Raw genomic sequence first — 20,240 nt, forward strand, 5'->3', positions numbered from 1 at the left:
ACCAAAAGTAACAGCTGACCTTATTTTTTATGCCAGCTAATTGTCTCAGGAAACTAATGCGAAACTTTGTGGCACTTTACAATTGTCAGCTCATGTGTGTACCAGGGATACCCTGACATTGTCTTTCCCTTCTGACATGGGAAGTCAGGCCATCACTGGGTTCGCATTTTCTCAGAGTACAATCAGTCACATCCACATAGTAGTCAGAGCGCTCTATAATAAACTAACAGTCTTTGCCAACAGAAAAGCATTTCACTGACGTTTTGTTCATGTAAGTTGTGGCTACAACAGCCAAATACTGCAGCTCTGTGAGAGACGTCCAGAGAGCTATCATGACTCTGAATTCTGGACTACTCATTGGTGCCAGCCTCTTTCACCGGTGTCAGCTTATACAGTATGGTTGATGGACAGAAAAGGGAACCTCCCCCCCCCCTCCACACCTGACTGATGACATCTTGAAGTAATCTGCAGACCAAGGCTAAGAAATGACACAATTCTGCCCACATCAGAACCATTGCATAAGACCATAGGCCTCTTAAAAATCAGGTACCAATCCGTGAACGAGTGAGGTGGTGCCATACCTCGGAAGGGTGTCCCACATTATAGTGGCATGCTGCACTCTGTACTGTCTCAATGTTGGCTGAGGAGATACAACAGCAAGAGGAAACCTCAGGAGGAGGAAGATGAGGATAAGGATCATGAGATGAGCCAGGATAACCAAAGAAATGAAGACAAAACAAAGGACTTCTGAGCCAAGATAATCCTACAGCCACCTGTTTCTTAGGTGACTGAGCTGGGCAGAAGGAGTGAATTAGTATTCCATTTGATTTATCTATGTAATAAAATGCTGACCTTTCCTTTTAACTGTGGTTCTGACCTCAACTTTGTGAAAGCTAAAGCACGCATGGAAACCTTACTCTGGAACAATGTTACCACTGAAGCAGGCGTGATATAGTGAGCACTCTATGACCACACACTCCGTGATGATTGAACTAAAATGATATTTATGACTCGCATTAGTAAAAACACACCTTGATGAATGGAGTATACTGTTGGCCTTTAAATCTAGCATCAGAACTTATGGCCCAGAAGGTCCAGCCAGTATTGGGAACTACCTGTACACTTGTCACTTTTGATTTGCCTAGTCATTTGCACAACATTATGCATCCATGACTAATGAGCTAAGAAGCACAAGACAAGTAACTGCACAAGACAATGTGCCCGAGGCATTGGTGGATGTGCCCCTATCTAAGATTCTATACTTTAATTCCAAAATAGAATATCTCAGTAATATCTCTGCAAAGCCCCAACTGAAACAACTACCTTGGAGGAGTGTGAACATTCTCCTCCCACATTAGCAAGCTGAAAAACATCTGATTACCCAACAATGTACTCAGACAACGTGAGTTATAAAAGGAATGGGTTGGAAGAATTCCAATCATGTTAGCCATACAAGTGGAATCCACTAGTCATGACCAGATTTTGGATCTTTGCCAGTTAGAGAGAGAGAGAGAGAGAGAGAGAGAGAGAGACACAGAGAGAGAGAGAGAGAGAAACAGAGAGAGAGAGAGAGAGAGAGTTGTGTTACCCTTTGTGTATTTAAGCACTTGTTTTCTTTGCTTCCCAATTCTCAAATAAGTGAAATGCGGAGGAGGAATCAGGTTCTGAATGGATTCCCTATCTCTCTTTCTCCATTTACCCTGCATGATTTGAACCTTGTTTGCTGATTTTTATAATCTAGGTGATACAGACAGATATTTCTGAAAACACACAGCCCTACAGCTGCTGTTTCTAGAAAAAAGGTCTGTCTTTAACTTTAAACCTACTCAACACCAAACTCAGAATGACCACCATGTGAAGCCAGCCAAGTCACCAACCTTCAAGAACAACATGCCCTTTAACATTTTAAAATTAACTTCAATTTAAATTGCCTAATTTATCCTCCCAAGTTGCAGTCTGTATTGTTTATGTGCTTTCATTGCCTATGATGTGAGGATGCTACCTTTTGCACACATGTTGACCTTTTCTCTCAATCAAGGATTCCCGGCTACCATGGTTGACAAGGCCCTTAGCTGTTCCTGACCCATTTCCTGCACTTCTGCCTTTACCCCTTCTCTCTCCTCCCATAAGAAAGGTAGAGTTTCCTTTGTCCTCACTTTCCATTCCACCAACCGGCATTTCTATCACCTCCAATAAGATGCCACCAGCAGACACCTATTTCCCTCCCCTCGCTTGTTGCATTTGTCAGGGACCAGCCCTCCAGGAGACCCTAGTTCATTCCTCCTCCATTCACAAAAACTCTCTCATCCCCACAACACCTTCCCATGCAATTGCAGAAGGTGTAACACTTGCCCTTTTATTTTCTGTCTTCTCAACATCTGAGGCCCCAAACACACACCTTCCAGGTGAAGGAGCAATTTACCTCCACTTCAAACAATCTAGACTATTGATTCACTACTCAGAATGTGGGCTCTTTTACACCGGGGAAATGAAACGTTGACTGGGCTACTGCTGGAGATGTTGTTCCCAATCCAGACTGACTGAGATCTCCCAGTCAAGAAGTCCTGGTACCAGCTATTTCCACTGCTTTTATATTTTGAGGGATATGTGAGTTTCTATTCCCAATGTTTGTTTGCGAGCTTTCAGTTCCTAGCCACTTCAACAAACCACTGTGTTCCATGACCAACGTATCTGTCTCTCTGGATTTGAGTGGTGCTGGAAAAGTACAGCAGGTCAGGCAGTATCCGTGGAGCAGGAAAATCGACGTTTCGGGCAAAAGCCCTTCATCAGGATTCCTGATGAAGGGCTTATGCTCGAAACGTCGAATTCCCTATTCCTGAGATGCTGCCTAACCTGCTGTGCTTTAACCAGCAACACATTTTCAGCTGTGATCTCCAGCATCTGCAGACCTCATTTTTTACCCTTGATCAGGAATAGAGCTCTGTTCCTGATGAAGGGCTTTTGCCTGAAACGTCGATTTTCCTGCTCCTCAGATGCTGCCTGACCTGCTGTGCTTTTCCAGCACCACTCTAATCTAGACTCTGGCTTCCAGCATCTGCAATCCTTGTTTTTACCTATCTGTCTCTCTGACCTGCCGCAGTGTTCCAGTGACCTTTGGTTCAAGCTGGAGGAACAACAACTCACCTTTTGTTTAGGTACCCTCCAGCCTTCAAGGCTCAACACAGTGTTTAACAATTTCAGGGCATGAAATTGTCTATTATCTACTGCCCAACCCCAGGTCCTGTCATGAACTTGGTTGCTTTCAGCACAGCAAATCCAATTTCATCTATTCACAGTCCCGGTTATCACCCATCTAGCTTCCATTTTTCCCTGGCTCACTGTCAACAGTCCTTTTGTCTAAGTCCCCTTTTCTCGGCACTGTCTCCACTTGTCCCATCATTCCACAACCAACACCCCTGCCTCCAACCTTCCCACTACCATCAGCATATACAGCCAGCTGCTTCTAATCCTGAAAAATGGGGAACTAGACTTAAATCATTAATTCTGTTTTCTCTCCACCAATGCTGTCAGACCTGCTGAGTTTGTGTCAATTTCTGTTTTTGTTTGTTTCTGGACTTTAACTGCATCTCCCTGCCTTAGTTCCACAAAATGTTATAACTTTATAAAAACAAAACATATCATCTTCAGTTATGAATTTTTTTGTTGATCCCCAGACTCAGCAACTTTCTGGGGAGGGGGATAGGGACTGGAGCACAGTCACAGCTTTTGTTTATCTCATAAGCAGCTTCCTAATATTATACCTAATGACTGTGATCCAAAAACCAGTCACAGGTAAAACTTTGTTCCCTTTGTTTTGGTATTGCACAGCTATAACCTTTGAAAGGATTGTAAGCAATAAAATAAACTGTTAAAATTTGTATGAAAACTTGCATTACAATACTGACTGCTTCCACTAGATGGTAACAATAACCAACTATATGATCCAATTAAATTTTGTGGCACAGTGCAAGCAGATTACATGATCACTTCTGAATCAGCCACATACTGTTGTTCTAGCCTACTGGGGTTTATTTTCATAGTCCCACCATGTCATTTATCCTGGAGAATAAGGCAATTAGAAAACAAAACTGAATATGTGTTGCTGGAAAAGCGCAGCAGGTCTGGCAGCATCCAAGGAGCAGGAGAATCGGGCATGAGCCTTCCTGAAGAAGGGCTCATGCCCGAAACATCGATTCTCCTGATCCTTGGATGCTGCCTGACCTGCTGCGCTTTTCCAGCAACACATTTTCAGCTCTGATCTCCAGCATCTGCAGTCCTCACTTTCTCCTAATTAGAAAACAAAAGTCTGAGAATAAGTGTCACTTGAGGTTCACATGATTTGGAAGACGGGGGAGTTTTATTCAAATCCTTAAATTGGAATCTTCAACTGTGCTAAACCCAATACCATCTAATTCAGTGAGCTAGGGATGCTTCAATGTGTATTTTGTCCATTGGTGTGGTCGGGAATGGATCTGCTTAAGCACTTTCCTTTAAGCCACCCCTGAAATCCCTAACAGATAGAGCTGCAAAGCTTTATTTCACCTTTACAAGACTTTGAAGGCTCTAAAAGTATCCCAAGATCATTCATGGTACTTTCCCCAGGATTGCATGCCCCTGCAATGTCTCACTTGTCATTTATTCACTTGTGTCCACTACTCAATCACAGTCCTATCCTTTGTGCCCTATTCTCTCACTATCCTGCCCACATTTTTCCTTGAATGGCATTCATTCATAAACGGTTGCATCATTAATCTCTGCAGTTGAAGATGGCACATGGTTGGAAATTTAAAACGTGGCAGGGAAGCTGTGTAGGCTGAAGTCCTGCCTTCACTTCCATCAGTATTTCCAGCAGAGATGGAAATGTGGAGGGTCAGGAAACCCACACACTGCTGCTTGTGACTCTCAGGGACCATACTGGTGGTGGGAATTTCAGAATGTTTGAAATTTTCAGTGAGCTGGATGCTACCTTTTAAGTGGCGGGGGGGGGGGGGGGGGGGGCGGGGCGGGGGGGGAAGAGAGCTGCAAGCAGTCTGGAAGTATTCCAAAATCACACCTGGATTTGTTGCAGGAAGGTAGAGCACATTTACAGTAAATCATGAAGTACTGTGAGCTGAGTTATATCTGTGTTTATTAAAGTCAGTAATTATAATGCTGAAACTGAAAAAGGTAAGTGACAATTGTATAATGCAGTTACCAGTTTATTACTACTTATACTCTATTACAATTGGTAACTTGTTAAACAAAAGAATCATATTATAGAAGTTGAAAAATCTTCAATTTCATTAGATTATCCACCAACAATAAAGTATCATGCTGCATTGTACAATATTGAAAAACTAATCCAGTGTATTATTCTGAATTAATTGTTTAAAGATGCCCATTGTTGTTATGCAAAACAGCTCAGCCATTTGTTTGGCTATTTGAAAGCTTTGAGATAGACAAATGAGCTTCAATTTAGCTTCAAAGAACCTAATTGATTCTGTACTGTAGATTCTGTTTACACAACTATCCTGTGTAATGAGAGTTTGATGATCAACAGATATACAGATGAACCTCCATTATCTGGCATTCAGTTAGCTGAATATCGAATTATCTGCAAGATCACAAGGTCCCAGTGTTTGATTGAACTATGTAATCCGGCATTCGATTATCTGGAATTCAATTAACCGAACAAAATACTCCCCGACCATGTCCTTTGGATAATCGAGGTTCCTCTGTAGGAAGTTCTTAGGCAGTGTATGGCTTTTCAAATGCCTTTCAAGTGACATATGTTCATTTTGGCAGCTCTGCATTAAGAGCTCAGCAACATCTTCCAAACACTATTACAGGGCATTGTGCTGTCTTTGCATAGTGGATACAGGGTGAGTGTGCTATCGGATATGAATGGTAAGAGGGTAAAGGGGTTGTGATGCGGGTGAATGGCTGAGCAGTTGGTCAAGAAGGGTGAAGGGGTTAGCAGGTAAGACGATTAAGGTGATAGGGGTTGAGAGGTCTAAGGCCGAGAAGCTGAGGGAGAGGGACTGGGCGTATGTTTTTTATGAATAGAGTATGGTCTTTTAAACTTACTGTTTTGGTATCAGAATGCCTCTGTTTGCCAGTGTCAGACCTGACTTTAAGTTATCCTATCATCTAGGAGATGAAAATCCTACCTGCAGACTCGGAATTCCCACCAACATGGTGAAAATCACACCGGCTAACTTGAGCTTCTCCCTCCCTCCAGATTATTCCTGACCTGCTGAATAGAATCATAGAGTCATAGATATGTATAGTGCGGAACGGACCCTTTGGTCCAACTCGTCCATGCCAACCACATATCCAAAATTAATCTAGTTCCATTTGCCAGCACTTGGCCCATATCCCTCTAAACCCTTCCTATTCATATAACCATCCAAACACCTTTAAAATGTTGTAATCGTTCCAGCTTCTACCACTTGCTCTGGCAGTTCATTCCATACACACACTACCCTTTGCGTGAAAAAGTTGCCCCTTATGTTCCTTTTAAATCTTTCCCCTCTCACCCTAAACCTATGCCCTCTAGTTATGGATTCCCCTACCCCAGGGAAAAGACCTTGTCTATTTACCCTTTCCAGGCCCCTCATGATTTTATAAATCTCTACAAGGTCACTCTTTAGCCTCCAATGCTCCATAATTCCAACATTTAGAAAAGATCGAAGTGCCCAAAGTCTGTGGGGGCAAAATAATGTGAGATTCAAGATGAGTGTAAGAGTGAAACAGAGAAGATATAGTGAAGAAATGTAGACTCTTGAACATTTCTGAAGTCTCAGAAGTCTCTATGAGAGGTTGTGATCTATTAAGAGGACTTGAAAAAAGCTACACAAATATTACTATATTTGTTCAGAAAATATGCAATTCTATAAAATAAATATTAGATTTAAGTACATCACTTCTAATCAGTGTATCCTATTTAGACTTCAACCTTTGCATTAAATAAAATGCAAAGCATAGATCATGAAATCATATATGTAATAATACTTTATTTATGTATGATAAGCTTGCTGTTGGAACACTCATCCATCCCTTTGCTGCCAACAGACTTAATGGTTCCAATATAACCCTGGCTGGCCTCCAACATTCTACCCATCACAAATCTGAGATAATCTAAAACTGTTCTTCATGTCTTAACTTGTGTTGAATTCTTTTCACCCTTATTTCTGTCCCTGCTGACCCACAATGGCTGGATTTAAGAAGTTTCATCCTTACTTTCAATATCCCTCAGTGCCTCATCGCTCCCTATGCCTGTAATCTCCTCCAGTCACACAGTCCTCCAAGATTACTGTGCTCCTTCAATTCTGGCCTCTTGAGCATTCCTCATTTTAATTGGTCCAATCACTAGTGACCGTGCCTTCAGCTGCCTGGATCCCATGCTCTGGAATTCTCTCCCTAAACCACTGTTCTTTCTAAACTCTTTATGACTTACTGCTTTGATATTTTGGCCATCCTTCTGAATAAGGTTGCTAAATAATGTCCAGTTATCGACAGTTCCATGGACAAGTGTCCAGTAGCTGAGCCATTTCATATTGGATTGTATGAATCTACACTGGAGTCATTCTGGTACCAGAGGTCAAAGTACTGAGCCTGTCTCTTATACTTTTTTTCCACATACAAGTTACAAAAATAGAAATTGCTGGAAAAACTCAGCAGGTCTGGCAGCATCTGTGGACAGAAAGCAGAGTTAACCTTTCGGGTCCAGTGATCCTTCTTCAGAACCTTAAATCCAAGGTGAAGGCATAAGGCACAAAAATCTTTCACAAACCATGTCAGCCCCATTGTTTACCTTTAAATGATGTGCAGTTGTATACAGTCGGCCACAGCCCTCAAACCCACAGCGAAATGCCTTTTCCCCTATCTGCTGCCCCTTTGCACTGACTCGCACTTCACCATCAATCACGAGCTGTGTAAAAACAAGAGGGAATAAAAATCTTTCAATGTTAATTAAAGCAATTTGTGTGCATGGCACATCAGTGCACATCAGGAACGCCTCAGATAACATTCCTCCTCCAGACAACATTCACTCTTTAGTTTCAGTCAGATGTTAAATTTCTGATCTCAGGATAACACTCAGATTAGACAACTCAGCAGTGGAAAGCAAATTAAAATGGTAATCTGCCCCTTACAGTTGAAACACACATCCAAACAGCAAATGAAAAGTAGTTAGATAAAACAAGAACATCTGGCATTAGTTAGCTAATTTTTACATTATACTATCCCCAAAAAGGAAACTGACCTTTGAAACATGCAATTAAATGATACATCAAATTATACAAATCAGACAATGGAAACAGTCAGACATACTGGGCATTGGAATAGTGTAATCAACAATAATATGCACATCATAACTTTTAATTAACTACTTCAGTTGAATGACATAAATTTGCAGTTGTGTTTATTAAATGTTAGTGTAATCTAAATATGAACCCTACAGAGAAACTGTTAAGTAAAGACTGGTCCAATTAAATTATGGTTTTTAAAAGAACTCATGTCAAGAACACAAGCCTTTGAAATGTTTCAACCAGAACAATGTGCAAATAAACTCCTGAAAGTTTTCATTGAAATTCTAATTTTAATGAAGACTGATAAATGGATCAAGTATTGGGAGTAATGCTTTGATTTGATAAATTGTGCATTTAAATAGGACACCTAGTTTTTACAATGTTGAAGGAGTTATGTAGTATAGAATGTAATATAAATTAATACCAAATAAATTGGTAGAAAATTTGATAATAAAAGAATAATAGATGTGCAGTGTATTAGTTAACCATTAAGATGTCCTAAAGGATTAATTATTAATCATTAAGATGTCCTTTACATCTGAGGAAGGTTGAGTTTGCTTCAATATAGCAGATTAATTGCTCCCAATCAAACACAGATACCAATACTTTCCAAATTATAGAGTTAAACAGGCAGTGCTCATTGCTACTAGTTTGGTGAAATATCAATTGCAAAATACCACCCTTGTCATGAGTCAGCAAAGATGTCTCAGGTCCACTACTTCCCAGGGATTAATTTGCATACCCAAGGAATTGCACACCAAACTTATGCTGGTATGAAACTGAAAGTGATACCTGCACAGGTTTGTCCTTGCTCACATCGGAAGGCAGCCCAGTAGTACTGCTGACCCCTTCATCTTCCTCAGACACCTGAAAAAACAAACACTTCAAACTAATACTAATTCACTCGATTCTTTTATTTTAAAAAAATATTTAAAACAAGATGGTTGATTTAACATGAATATCATTTTATTACAAATTGCACGTTTGAAAAAATACTCTGTTGTTATTCTGTGATATTGTTTAGTGGGTCAGAAAATGTATTATTTTATGCTATCAAGGGGTGATTTTGGAACCACTGATTATTAGACAAACTGCAACTTATTAGATCATGTTCTGGGATTTTAGTTGCTGTTTTGGATTGAATTAGTCAACCCTGTTCATTGTTCTGTGAAAACCACAAATGGTTTTTATTTATTCACAACCTTCGTTACATATTTAATTGACATCACATACAATTTTTAAATTGAGATCATTCAGCAAATGATGAATGCAAGGTGAATTTTTTTGGAAATTGATATCAGATATTCAACAGGATTGTATTGAGAGTTGGAGCCTGGATGAAATTCAGCTAACTTGCTATTTTGATCATGGGTTTTGGTAGAGTTGAGGTTCATTACAGATGTGAAACAGAGGATGTAGGTGCAGGAGTAAGTCATTGGCCCTTTGAACTTGCTCTGCCATTCAATAAGATCGCAACTGACCTGCCTGCAGTCTCAACTCCATTTACTCTCTCTGCTCTCTATCACTACTGATTCCCTTAACTATCGAAAATTTATCTAGCTCAGCTTTGAATGAATTCATTGACTTGGTTTCCACTGGAGAAGGGAATTCCACAGATTAATGACCCTCTGTGAAAGATTTATTTGCAAGTCACTCTTAAAAGGAGACCTCTTGATCTTACAATGTCCTCTACTTCTGGTCTCCAAAAAAGGAAACTCCCTATGGTATCCTTCTTGCCAGTAAATTAACCTGGACTGTCCTGTTCCCCATAACAACGAAGCCACCCAGGCTCTGCATCTGGCACAATTGGAAGTCACACATGGCTCCTTTCACTTTTCCTTGGAATTAAAGAGACAGTCATAAGACATAATCATCCTACAAAAGCTCACATTCACAACAATGAGCAAAGATTGTTCCAAATCATGGATAAAGCCTACCTTGTTGGCATAATGCTCAAGAGCACTAATGGACTCATGGTCGACAGTGCCATCTGTTGGAGCACGCAGTGTTTCCAAACCTGCTTCTGTCTGCACAGCCAGGATAGTGTTGGAACCCTGCATGGAGACTGGGTGATGAATATAGGCTGTTGTACCATCCTCCAGTTGGACTGCTTGTACTGCATCCTGGTCAAAGTCATCTGGGGAAGACAATTAGACACATGTCAAGGTCAAATAATTGCTACTTACCAGGCCAATTTTGAAGCAACCACAGTACAGTTGGTTCTGTTATAACACGGTAGTTCCATTCTCATGCAATCCCATGTTCTCAGAAAGTCTCATAACAGCAGCACCATTTAAACTGATGGGGCCAGAATCGTGTTATAACCAATACACGCTTTAAAGGGTTTACACTTTAAGATTAGTCTCCCCAATTTGTCAATCGTGTTATAGTGAATTCATATTAACAAAATGCGTGTTTTAGCAGAACGACCTGTAACAACGTCGAAAGACAGCATGGCTTAATTTTGTTCTAAATAACTTCCAACAAGGTCAACTGTAGATGACTTATTTTTATTTAGTGTCACAAATAAACAATAACCTCAGTCCAAACTTTGGATTATTTCTTAACTTCAGTACCAAACACACTTGAACTTGACAATATAAGGTGCTGCCTCAAAGGTTTGGTGGTTTCACAAGATGCAGGTGTCTGTGTTTGCCTTTGTCGATATCAGTTTATTTCTTGTTCTACATCCCCTCTACTACCTGCAGTTTTTCTTTCACTGCCACTGTCTGCAACCTGTTTTCTCAGCATGAGCAATGTATTACCTCCCTTCCCATTTTCGAAAGGTTCTTCAAATTGTGTTTTTTTTCCTCACAGTGTGTTTTCCCCAGCCGAACCATAGTTTCTTTTCTGCTCAGTATCTCATCAATGGTCATTACCTCATGAAATGCTGCACCATAGACCTATTTGGTTCTGCAGCTACCAAAAGTCTGTACCTTGAATAACCAAAAGTCAGGCTTGTAAATTAGACTGGTTATGGTATGGAGAATTGATTGGTGATCTCACAAAAACATGCATTAATACTGCTGACAAGTTAAAACTCCACAGCCTACAGGGGAATCCTGACTTCCAGGTTCCTCACACTTCTCTGATCTCCACTCACATATGGCAGGTCATGTAAGCAAAAAAACAAACCAGGCTTGGCATTTGCTGTTACCAGCACCACAAAGAGGGTATGTCTCATTAAATTCTTGTATGCAGTTCTCATGGAAATGAGATCATCATTGGCAAAATCTTAATGTATTCAATTATGATATAGATCATAAAACATAAACTGCGTCAAAGCAATCACTTAGCAAATAACACCAACTGCTACAAACAAAGGAAAAAAAAAGTGTACATTCATATAGCGCCTTCCATTACCTCAGGACATCTCAAAGCACTTCACAGTCAACTCAACACTTTGCAGTTGAAATCATTATCATAATGTTGAGAAAGACCTATAAAACAAGAACTGCAAAGTCTACTGATCAAACTATTTTAATTGTTTTTTTTACAATATCCAGTTATCAATGGCCATAAGATAAAGTGCTATGCCATTCAAATATATAACTTAAGTGAAGGTTTGTCACTTTGGAGAATTCATTGCTACCTGCAATTATTTGAAAGGTAACTTAAAACAATAAAAATCTGTTTAGGATTACTGAGTTAATACAGGCTTTTCTTAAAACAAAAGGAACCTAATGAATTAATATATTTTGTATCACCCAAAGTGAAATGCTCGAGTCTTTACCACAACTAACATGAATATGAAACCAGAATACAGGCAGGACAATCCCAATCCCAAAGCCAATTGTAATGGAATCATTTACTTTGTACATATATAGAATACGGAAGGGGGGGGTGGGGTTTAACACTGAAACTATATAAATCATTAGTTATGCTCCAACGTGAATACTGTGTGCATTCTAGTCCCCTCATCAATAAAAGGATGACATTACACTAAAGAAGCCATAGAGAAACTTTACAAGGATGTTGCCAGGACTGGAAAAATATAGCTAGATAGGAGGAAAAAAGCCAGATAGGCCTGGGCTGTCTTCCTTAGAACAGAAGCAGCTGATGGGGGATTTGATTGAGAAGTACAAAATTGCGAGAAGCCTGAATGCAGTGATTCAGAAAGGCTTATTCACCTTAGCACTGCGACCAGTGACTGTGGGGGAGTGGATATCAATTTACAGTAATTGGTAAAAACAACTAAAAAGGGAGAGGAGGCAAACTGTTTTCACCTTGCGAGTGGTATGGTCTAAAACATATTGCCTCAAAGGATAGTAAAGCAATAAACCTTCAACTCATGTAAACAATTTCTGGATATACTCCTCAAGCCCTTGCAGGGCTACAGACTAAAGGCTGGAAATTGGTATTAGGTGGAATGGCTTGGCTTTCAGTTGGTGCAAACATGATGAGCCAACTAGCCTTTGTTTGTATAGTAAACATTCTTTCAAACTTATCAATGCAATCAGTTTGGGGCAAGTGAGCCTAAGATCAATCCATTAACAGAAAGGAAACTAAGTGAGTGGCTCACAGCGTCTAATCAGAATTGAATGGTACCAAAGTTAGACTGATGAAAGCCTTGACTGTATGGAACATTAGGATAGAGACAGGAAGAATTCACAACATTGGGCTAAATAAAGAAACAATAGTAGACAAAGTTAGTCAATCCACCTATTAGCTTCATCTGGTGATATGAGAACCGGAATTACAGCATGAATGCCAAATAATGGCACAGCCATCATAGGGTTTTGATGCAAGACGCTTTGATTATAAATGTTAACGTAAGAACCATGACTTAAAAATTGTGATACGGACCATGAAGAAATATTGTAGTTGTTTAAGTACAGAAGGCGCTTGGTACTATTGAAAACAAGCAGTACGTAATAGATCAGTTAGCACTTTCAAGCCTCAATAAAATTTCTTATTGTTCTGATATTGCATACTGATAATGATCCAGTTGTAATTTAATGGGGTGAAACCAAGTAATGGTACTATCTACCAAACCGTTAACTGCAGTTTAGCAGTGAAAAGTTTGGAATCCTAAATTTCCATCCATTACTTCTCCAAGATGACCATTATGTAACAACACATGGCATCCTGAACACCAGCATTCACAGTGCAACCCAAAATATTTTTAGTAAATACTTGGCTAATGGCCAGATGACATAAAGAGAAATCCAAAAGCAAAACTGCATTCTCTTTGATATGTTTATTTTTAAATACTGTTTTATTTTAAAAATGAGCAAATTAGCTGAACTCAAAATGGACAAGGCTGATCACATGATTTTGTCCCCAGACACTTCTGCATTGTGTGGATAATCCAGTCAAAACTGTATACAATGTACTTGGTGACAAGCTTCTTCCAGTCAATTCTGTACAAAGACTCATTATACTAAAATAAGTGTTGATGCTTTTTGACTTAACATATTGTGTTGCAATGTAAACTATAATGGTGAAGGCAAGAATACATTATTAGTGTAATAATCTTCCAACTAATCTGCCAAGATGGGCCATTAGACCTGAAATGTGTGTCTTTGCCTTACCAACTGCAGTTGGAGCTTGTTTAATAGCTTAACAATACAATTCTATGAGTCTGCCGATTGCTGTTTGATTTCAAAAAGGAAAGCAGGACTCCAGGCTGAACTGGCAGCCTGCCTCAGGTACATCACCTCTGTCTCCAAGTTAATGGTTGGAAAGCAGCCGAAACTTTGCCTGTAAGAAGGAATATCACTGGGCCCAACTCATCAAGGACAATATTATTGGACACTGACCTCTAGGAAGTTGTAACTCACGTGAACTGATTTTTAATACCTATAGATTTATGACCTTTCTCTTCCCCGCCTACCTTCTTTGATTCCTGAGTGCTTGTGTGCATGGATAAAGTAGTAAACAATTCTTCCCTGCTTTGAATGTTTTGTTAATAAACACTATCTTTGATTACATCTTAAAAGATGTTGCTGTGTGTTTATTTCAATAATTGGAATGGAAAACCAGGGTTTAGGGAACACCCTCTGGCCTACGTCAGTAAAGGGCAGAAGTAAATGGCGGAAGGAGTAAATTTCACAATACCTTACCTTCAGGCTTAGGAGAAAAGCAATCTTGCTTTAAATCTACTCTTATTCTCCTTTAGTCAGTCATACAGTTTTGAGAGAGCTTTAATGACATGACCATATACTTGCAGTATGTTCTTCACCACTGTTTTCTCTACAAAGTCATTGATATGCAAAGCTATTTAATTTACATCAAATATACATTTTTATATTGAGCAAATCCTACCGGTTACTATTTTTTATGAAAGGTCACCAATCTGAAATGCTAACACTGTTTCACTCTCCACTGATACTGCCTGACCTATTGACCATTTCTTGCATTACCTGTTTTTATTTTTGTTTATCAGATTTGATTTCCTGAACTAAATGATCAATCAGGATGGGATAACAGACCAAAGTGCAGCAAATAATTTTTAAAGAACAAAATGCCAGAACAACATAAACAAGCTTGATTGAGTGGAGAGTTATTCACTTTTTCAACACATGCGCCCTTTTCCCTTCACTTTGAGAAATAATAGACATGCTGCAGAAACTAACATAATTATTCATCCAATAAGCATCGATTACAAACTACTGCAGGAAGTCATTAATCAATCACTTACATAGTTCCTAAGGTCTTCAATTCTGTTATAATGTAATTGACCCTGGAAATCTAGTGTTGTTCCAGCACAGAAATAAGGCTGTAAGAGTACATTCTAAGAATCACAGCTACCTTTAGGGGTGTGATGGATGTATGCAGTGCTGCCATCTTCAAGCTGTACAGCCTGGCCATCTTCAAAAGGCAGATTGTCACCTGCAAATTTAAATTCATTAAAAAACTCAAACACAAAATCAAAACAAGGGATCGAAAAGTGCATCCTGAACAGTTGCAGTTTTTTTTCTAACCTCACTGAAATTATTTTCTCCTCTCTTGCAGTTTTTCTTTCCCAACACACCCCAGTCCCAATAGTGGGCAAATTTGATTTTCTGTAACATATGACTAAAGTCAGACAGAAAAGCAGTCACACATAATTTTCTCTGGGTTGGCTTCTGTTCAACCGACAAGTAAATCAAAATGTCTGTTGATTAGCTGTTAAAACTTGGTGAAGAAAGAGCCTATCATTATGATCATGCTCTGCATTTATACCATAGCAGGAGTTAAATATACCTGGAGTGACAGGATATAAGTTTATTTTGTTCTTGCTTTACATTGTCCACACTAAATTATATTCTACTTGCTGAAGAAAAGGCTAATTATTATGACTTTGAAACAAACTGCATGATTTCACTGATATGTGTTATGCTCCAGTTAAAATGTTACGGTTTCAGTTTTGATTATTAGAGGTTCACCTTAATCTTCACTTTAATGAAACTGTAGATTAACATCTAATTACATTTTGTGACTTCTATTCAAAACAGCTGTTTTATTTCGATTTATCCATCCATCCATCTTTTCTTACCCATTGACAAAAGGATAGGTGAATGGATACTGGTCACAAGGTCTCTTGTGTATGAAATTGCATAAAAAATCACTCAGATTCAGGTGTCCCTCCCAAGGACTGCCTTATCTTTCCGGAAGAAAAAAATTTGGTCTTTGTTCAACACTTGCCCGCAGTAAAATGGCTGAGATTGAAATGCATCAGAATGGGAAAACATACACACATATCTGTTTGAATCTCTTTGTGCTTCAAATAGCTCTATCCCTGTAATCTATTTGTCAAAAATCACTGAAGATATAATTAATATGTTGTTAATAAAAGCAACATTACTTTGTTGGGACATCCTCGACTGAACGTCTTCTGTAATGATAATCGCTGCTAGACTTCAGAACATAAACACAATCTTTATTCATTTGTTAATAAAACACAAACATATTGGCAATTACTTCACATAGAAATGGGACTATAAGTAATAGAAACAACTCTACTGAAAATACAAAGGTTGGCACAAAGTAGACTTTAATTAAACAGTATTTTTCTGGAGCAAACTGACTCTCACTCATGCCTTGGACACATGTTTAGCATTAATGGATGTTCTGTCTATAATTTCCATTGTTACCTTTATGTATTGTAACTTGTTGGATGTAGGCTGTCGTACCATCTTCCAGCTGAATAGTTTGCCCCTCAACCAACTTTGCATCTGTTAAATATATTCAGAAATCAACGCATTGTCAGGATAAAAAGCTTCTGCACCTACCCTGAGAAGCCCTCAGAATTTCAAACACTTCACTTCTTCTTCCAAACTCCAAAAAGTATAGGGCCATTCTAAAAAACCTCTTTCAACTCTCATCCTAGTAATTAACTGAAAAACTTTCATTTCACTTCACTAAAACAGACATACCCTTCCTTGAGTGAGATTTTAGACATGGTTTCACCAAAGCCCAATCTAACTGCAGCAAGACCTCTTCACATTTGTTCTCCAACCTGCGTGCAATAACAGCTAATATCCTATTTGCTACATAATTGGTGGCTGCACCCACACATTAACTTCTTGTATTACCTGTACAATAACACCAAACTTGCCTAGAACATAATTGTTTCTTTAAAACTCTGTTTTGTTATTCTTTCTATCCAAGAAAAAAACCTCCTATTTTCTCACATTATACTCTATCTGCCGCTTTCTTACTTATTCATTAAACCTTTCTATCTCTTTGCAGACTCTATATCCACCTTACAGCTCATTTTCTCATCTAGCTCTGTACTGTCAGCAAACTCTGATACACCACATTTGATTCTTTCAGCAAGTCATTAATGTAGATTATAAATAGCTGAGTCCCCATCAATGGTCAGCAGTAACAGCCCGAGAACCTTAGAGTAACCTTTATATCTATACTCTGTTTTAACCAATCTCTTTCACATTACTGGGTTGCACAATTGCCATGAGCTCATTAAGTTGTACAACAATCTATCTTTTCACTTTACTAAATGCTTTTCGAAAATCCACATATACTACATCCAGTGGTTCCCCTTGCTAGCTTCATCTCCAAAAACTGTAAATGTGACAATCAGAATTTCCCTTTCATAAGATCATGTTGTCTCGGGTTAACAATATTGTGGTTACTAAGTGATTTGAATAACAGATTCCAGCTTTTTCCCCAAACTAATATACTTGTTAAAAAATTACTTTAAAAACTGCAAAAAATACAGGTAGATATGGAAAAAGGCAATGGGTTACATTCCAATAAAGCACACATTTATTTTCTCTTCTTCTGGCAGATTGATGCTAGATTATTCATTTAGCTTAGTCAATTTCTATACCTTCATTACCATGAAAAATAAAACACGATGACTTTTCCCTATTCTCACAGAATTGTGGGGAATCAGGCTTTGAACGAAAAAAGACAATCAGCGGGAAAGCCCATCAGATCAAGTGCCTATCTGGCACTTTAGTGGTGACCAGCAAACTTTGTAGCCAATATTTCCCTGGAACAGCAATGTCCCCCTTGCCTGAAGTTGCTGGCCAATCAAAGACCACACATTTTGTAGACCCAGGCTGCTGGCTACACAGAAGCATTGAAGTTCAGCAGTCTCCCAGGAATTAACTGAACAATTTGAGTGACATTTTTGTGAAGTGGAGTGCAGTGAGATTGTAGAATGGGAGTTAGGGAACAGGAGGGTGTAAGGATAAAGCCCTAGAAGGGTCATTAATGGATTACGTGAGGGATTTGAGTGGCAGCAGATCAGGAAGTTAGATTATTGACCTGCCTAGCAAGGATGTAGGGATCAACCTTAGTGCTAACCAATTTAAATATTTGTTCTTCCTGCCGCCTTTCCCACCAACCGTAAGGAAGGCAAAATTCCAGCTGAAGTTTGGAAATGATAGTAAGTCTAACTAACAACAACTGAATTATCCTAGGGTACTTGCTGATATTGAAACTCATTGTATGTTTGCATGAGGTGCAATAAACTGAATGAATAGAGAAGTGGTATAATGTCTTTAATACATCACTTCAAAGCACATCATATAAAATTTAGTTTTAATAAAAGGAAGTATGATGAAGTAAAGGAGTTCAAGGAGATTTTCCAAAACTAAAGGTTAAAACGGTTGCTTTAATCCTATTTAAATCATAGGATTGGAGTGTTCTTCCATTTCAAAATAGAAACAGACTTCCCGTGGGTTTCAGTAGGCCTGCAGATAGAATCTGAAATTGATTTAATTTAATGTCTTTTAGCTAATCTCAGATAGACTGTACTGTTGAAGTTCCCCTCCTCCCTATTTTTGTATGCTTACATATTTTTCATCAAAAAATGGCATGAATTAAATGTAATGAGAATGAAACTTTGGAAAATGTCCACCCAGTACATACGAATGTTAATTCTCCCATTATATCCTTTACACCCCTACCTCAGTTCCATCTGTTTGATGATCTGGGTCATATGCAATTTATAAATAGTTAAGCTACCCAAGGTATCCATCTATAGCTCTTTATTTGGGATAAATCATCATCAGATTCACATATGGAGAACTGCTTAGGCTCTTCTCACTGGCTCCCAAGGAGGAATGATATTAACCATGCACAGGAATGAGAAATTACATTTCGCCCCCAACATTCTATGTTGCAATGTTGCCCAAGTTTCAGTTTATCATTTGGGTGCTCACCTTTCAATGTATGTTGGATGTATGCTGTAGATCCATCAGTAAGGGTCACTGCCTGCAGGCTCAGGCTCTCCATCATCTAGCTTAATCTAAAATAATGACAAAACACTATTATCATATATTACAGAAGACAGCTTGCATGTGTTTTGTGTCTTCAGTCAACAAATCATCCCCAGATTTCACACAATACTATAAGAAAGTATGCAAGCATGATTTTTCAACCACGTAAAGCAATACAATTGGACAAAATGCATTGGAAAATGCTGACTGCAACAGCAAACTTCAATCACCCTGAGTTTTGGATCGATGAGCTGGAGTTGTGAGCATCTCCTCACTGTTTGAAAATGAGATACAAGTGTGACATGGAAAGCTGCCTGGATAATCTGGATTTTCAATATTGTGCAGACACCCCCATACTATCTAGGGAGTGGAGTGGACTTCTGTAAAATGCACGTGTTCTAGGAATTGACCAGCATTGTGTAAGTATTGAGGCATACTACAGTAGTTTTCCCACTAAGAAAGATACTACTATTCATTCAAAATAGAAAACGTAGTGATTATAAATCCTAGTGTTAAGTGATTTCAATCTTCACAATGCTCTCAATTTGGGGGTGAAAAATTATCTGCAGTGTGTTTTAGTGAAAACAGCCATCTGTTCCTGAACTGTTCTGACAGACAAATCATCTTGTGTAACTTAAAAAAACTGAGTAATTTGTTCTTCTAGTTTCAGTGGCTCCATTGTTTGAAGTTATAAAGGTTCACTTTGATAGTTGAGTCCTATGAATGCTCGGTTGATTTTCAAAAGCTAATGAACTATTTATCTCAGAAGGCGGTTATGTAAGCTGTCTGACTGATAATTTGAAAAGATTATTAAGTAATAACCTGTTTTTCATGTAAACATTAAATAGATGCTTGTTTTTACAACTCTATGACCAGGTATCATTTTCCATTGGGTCTGGAGTTTTTGAATGGCAGCTCATTATATTGTCAGATTTTTCACGTATATTTCAATGATTTCCTGTTTCTAATAGAGTATGTGGCTCCTGAGGATTATCCGTAATGGATACCTGGTGAGTGGCTCAGCAAAGTTCATGGGAGAGGCGTGGGAATATGTAACTGCACAAAGGGGAAACAGTAAAGGGACACAAGAACAATGTGGACAGCTGGACCCATGTCCCAGCCAGCTGAAGAAAGCCTTTGAACCAATTTGCCTTAGCGCACATATTCTTCTGACACTGCTTACTCACATCACCAAAGGTACAAATTTGATGGATGTAGCAGAGGTGATGGGCTCAGTTTCTATAGCCGGGAAATGGCTCAATGTGCATTTCCT

General features: G+C 38.9%; 1 protein-coding gene across 3 annotated transcripts in view; it reads right to left on the reverse strand.

The window, feature by feature from the left end:
* Positions 1-20,240, reverse strand: part of LOC132828215 (zinc finger protein 76-like) — a 74,052-nt gene that overhangs the window by 23,169 nt on the left and 30,643 nt on the right. For all 3 annotated transcript variants that reach the window (XM_060845167.1, XM_060845169.1, XM_060845168.1), the window contains exons 2-7: positions 18,911-18,996; positions 16,370-16,450; positions 15,045-15,125; positions 10,229-10,428; positions 9,084-9,158; positions 7,796-7,912 (exon numbers count right to left, since the gene is read on the reverse strand). In XM_060845167.1, coding sequence (XP_060701150.1) covers positions 7,796-7,912; positions 9,084-9,158; positions 10,229-10,428; positions 15,045-15,125; positions 16,370-16,450; positions 18,911-18,986 — 630 coding nt within the window. In that variant the 5' untranslated portion in view covers positions 18,987-18,996. The remainder of the gene's footprint in view (positions 1-7,795; positions 7,913-9,083; positions 9,159-10,228; positions 10,429-15,044; positions 15,126-16,369; positions 16,451-18,910; positions 18,997-20,240) is intronic.

Source organism: Hemiscyllium ocellatum, chromosome 26, assembly GCF_020745735.1.
Source record: "Hemiscyllium ocellatum isolate sHemOce1 chromosome 26, sHemOce1.pat.X.cur, whole genome shotgun sequence".
In the NCBI taxonomy this organism is placed as follows: domain Eukaryota; kingdom Metazoa; phylum Chordata; class Chondrichthyes; order Orectolobiformes; family Hemiscylliidae; genus Hemiscyllium; species Hemiscyllium ocellatum.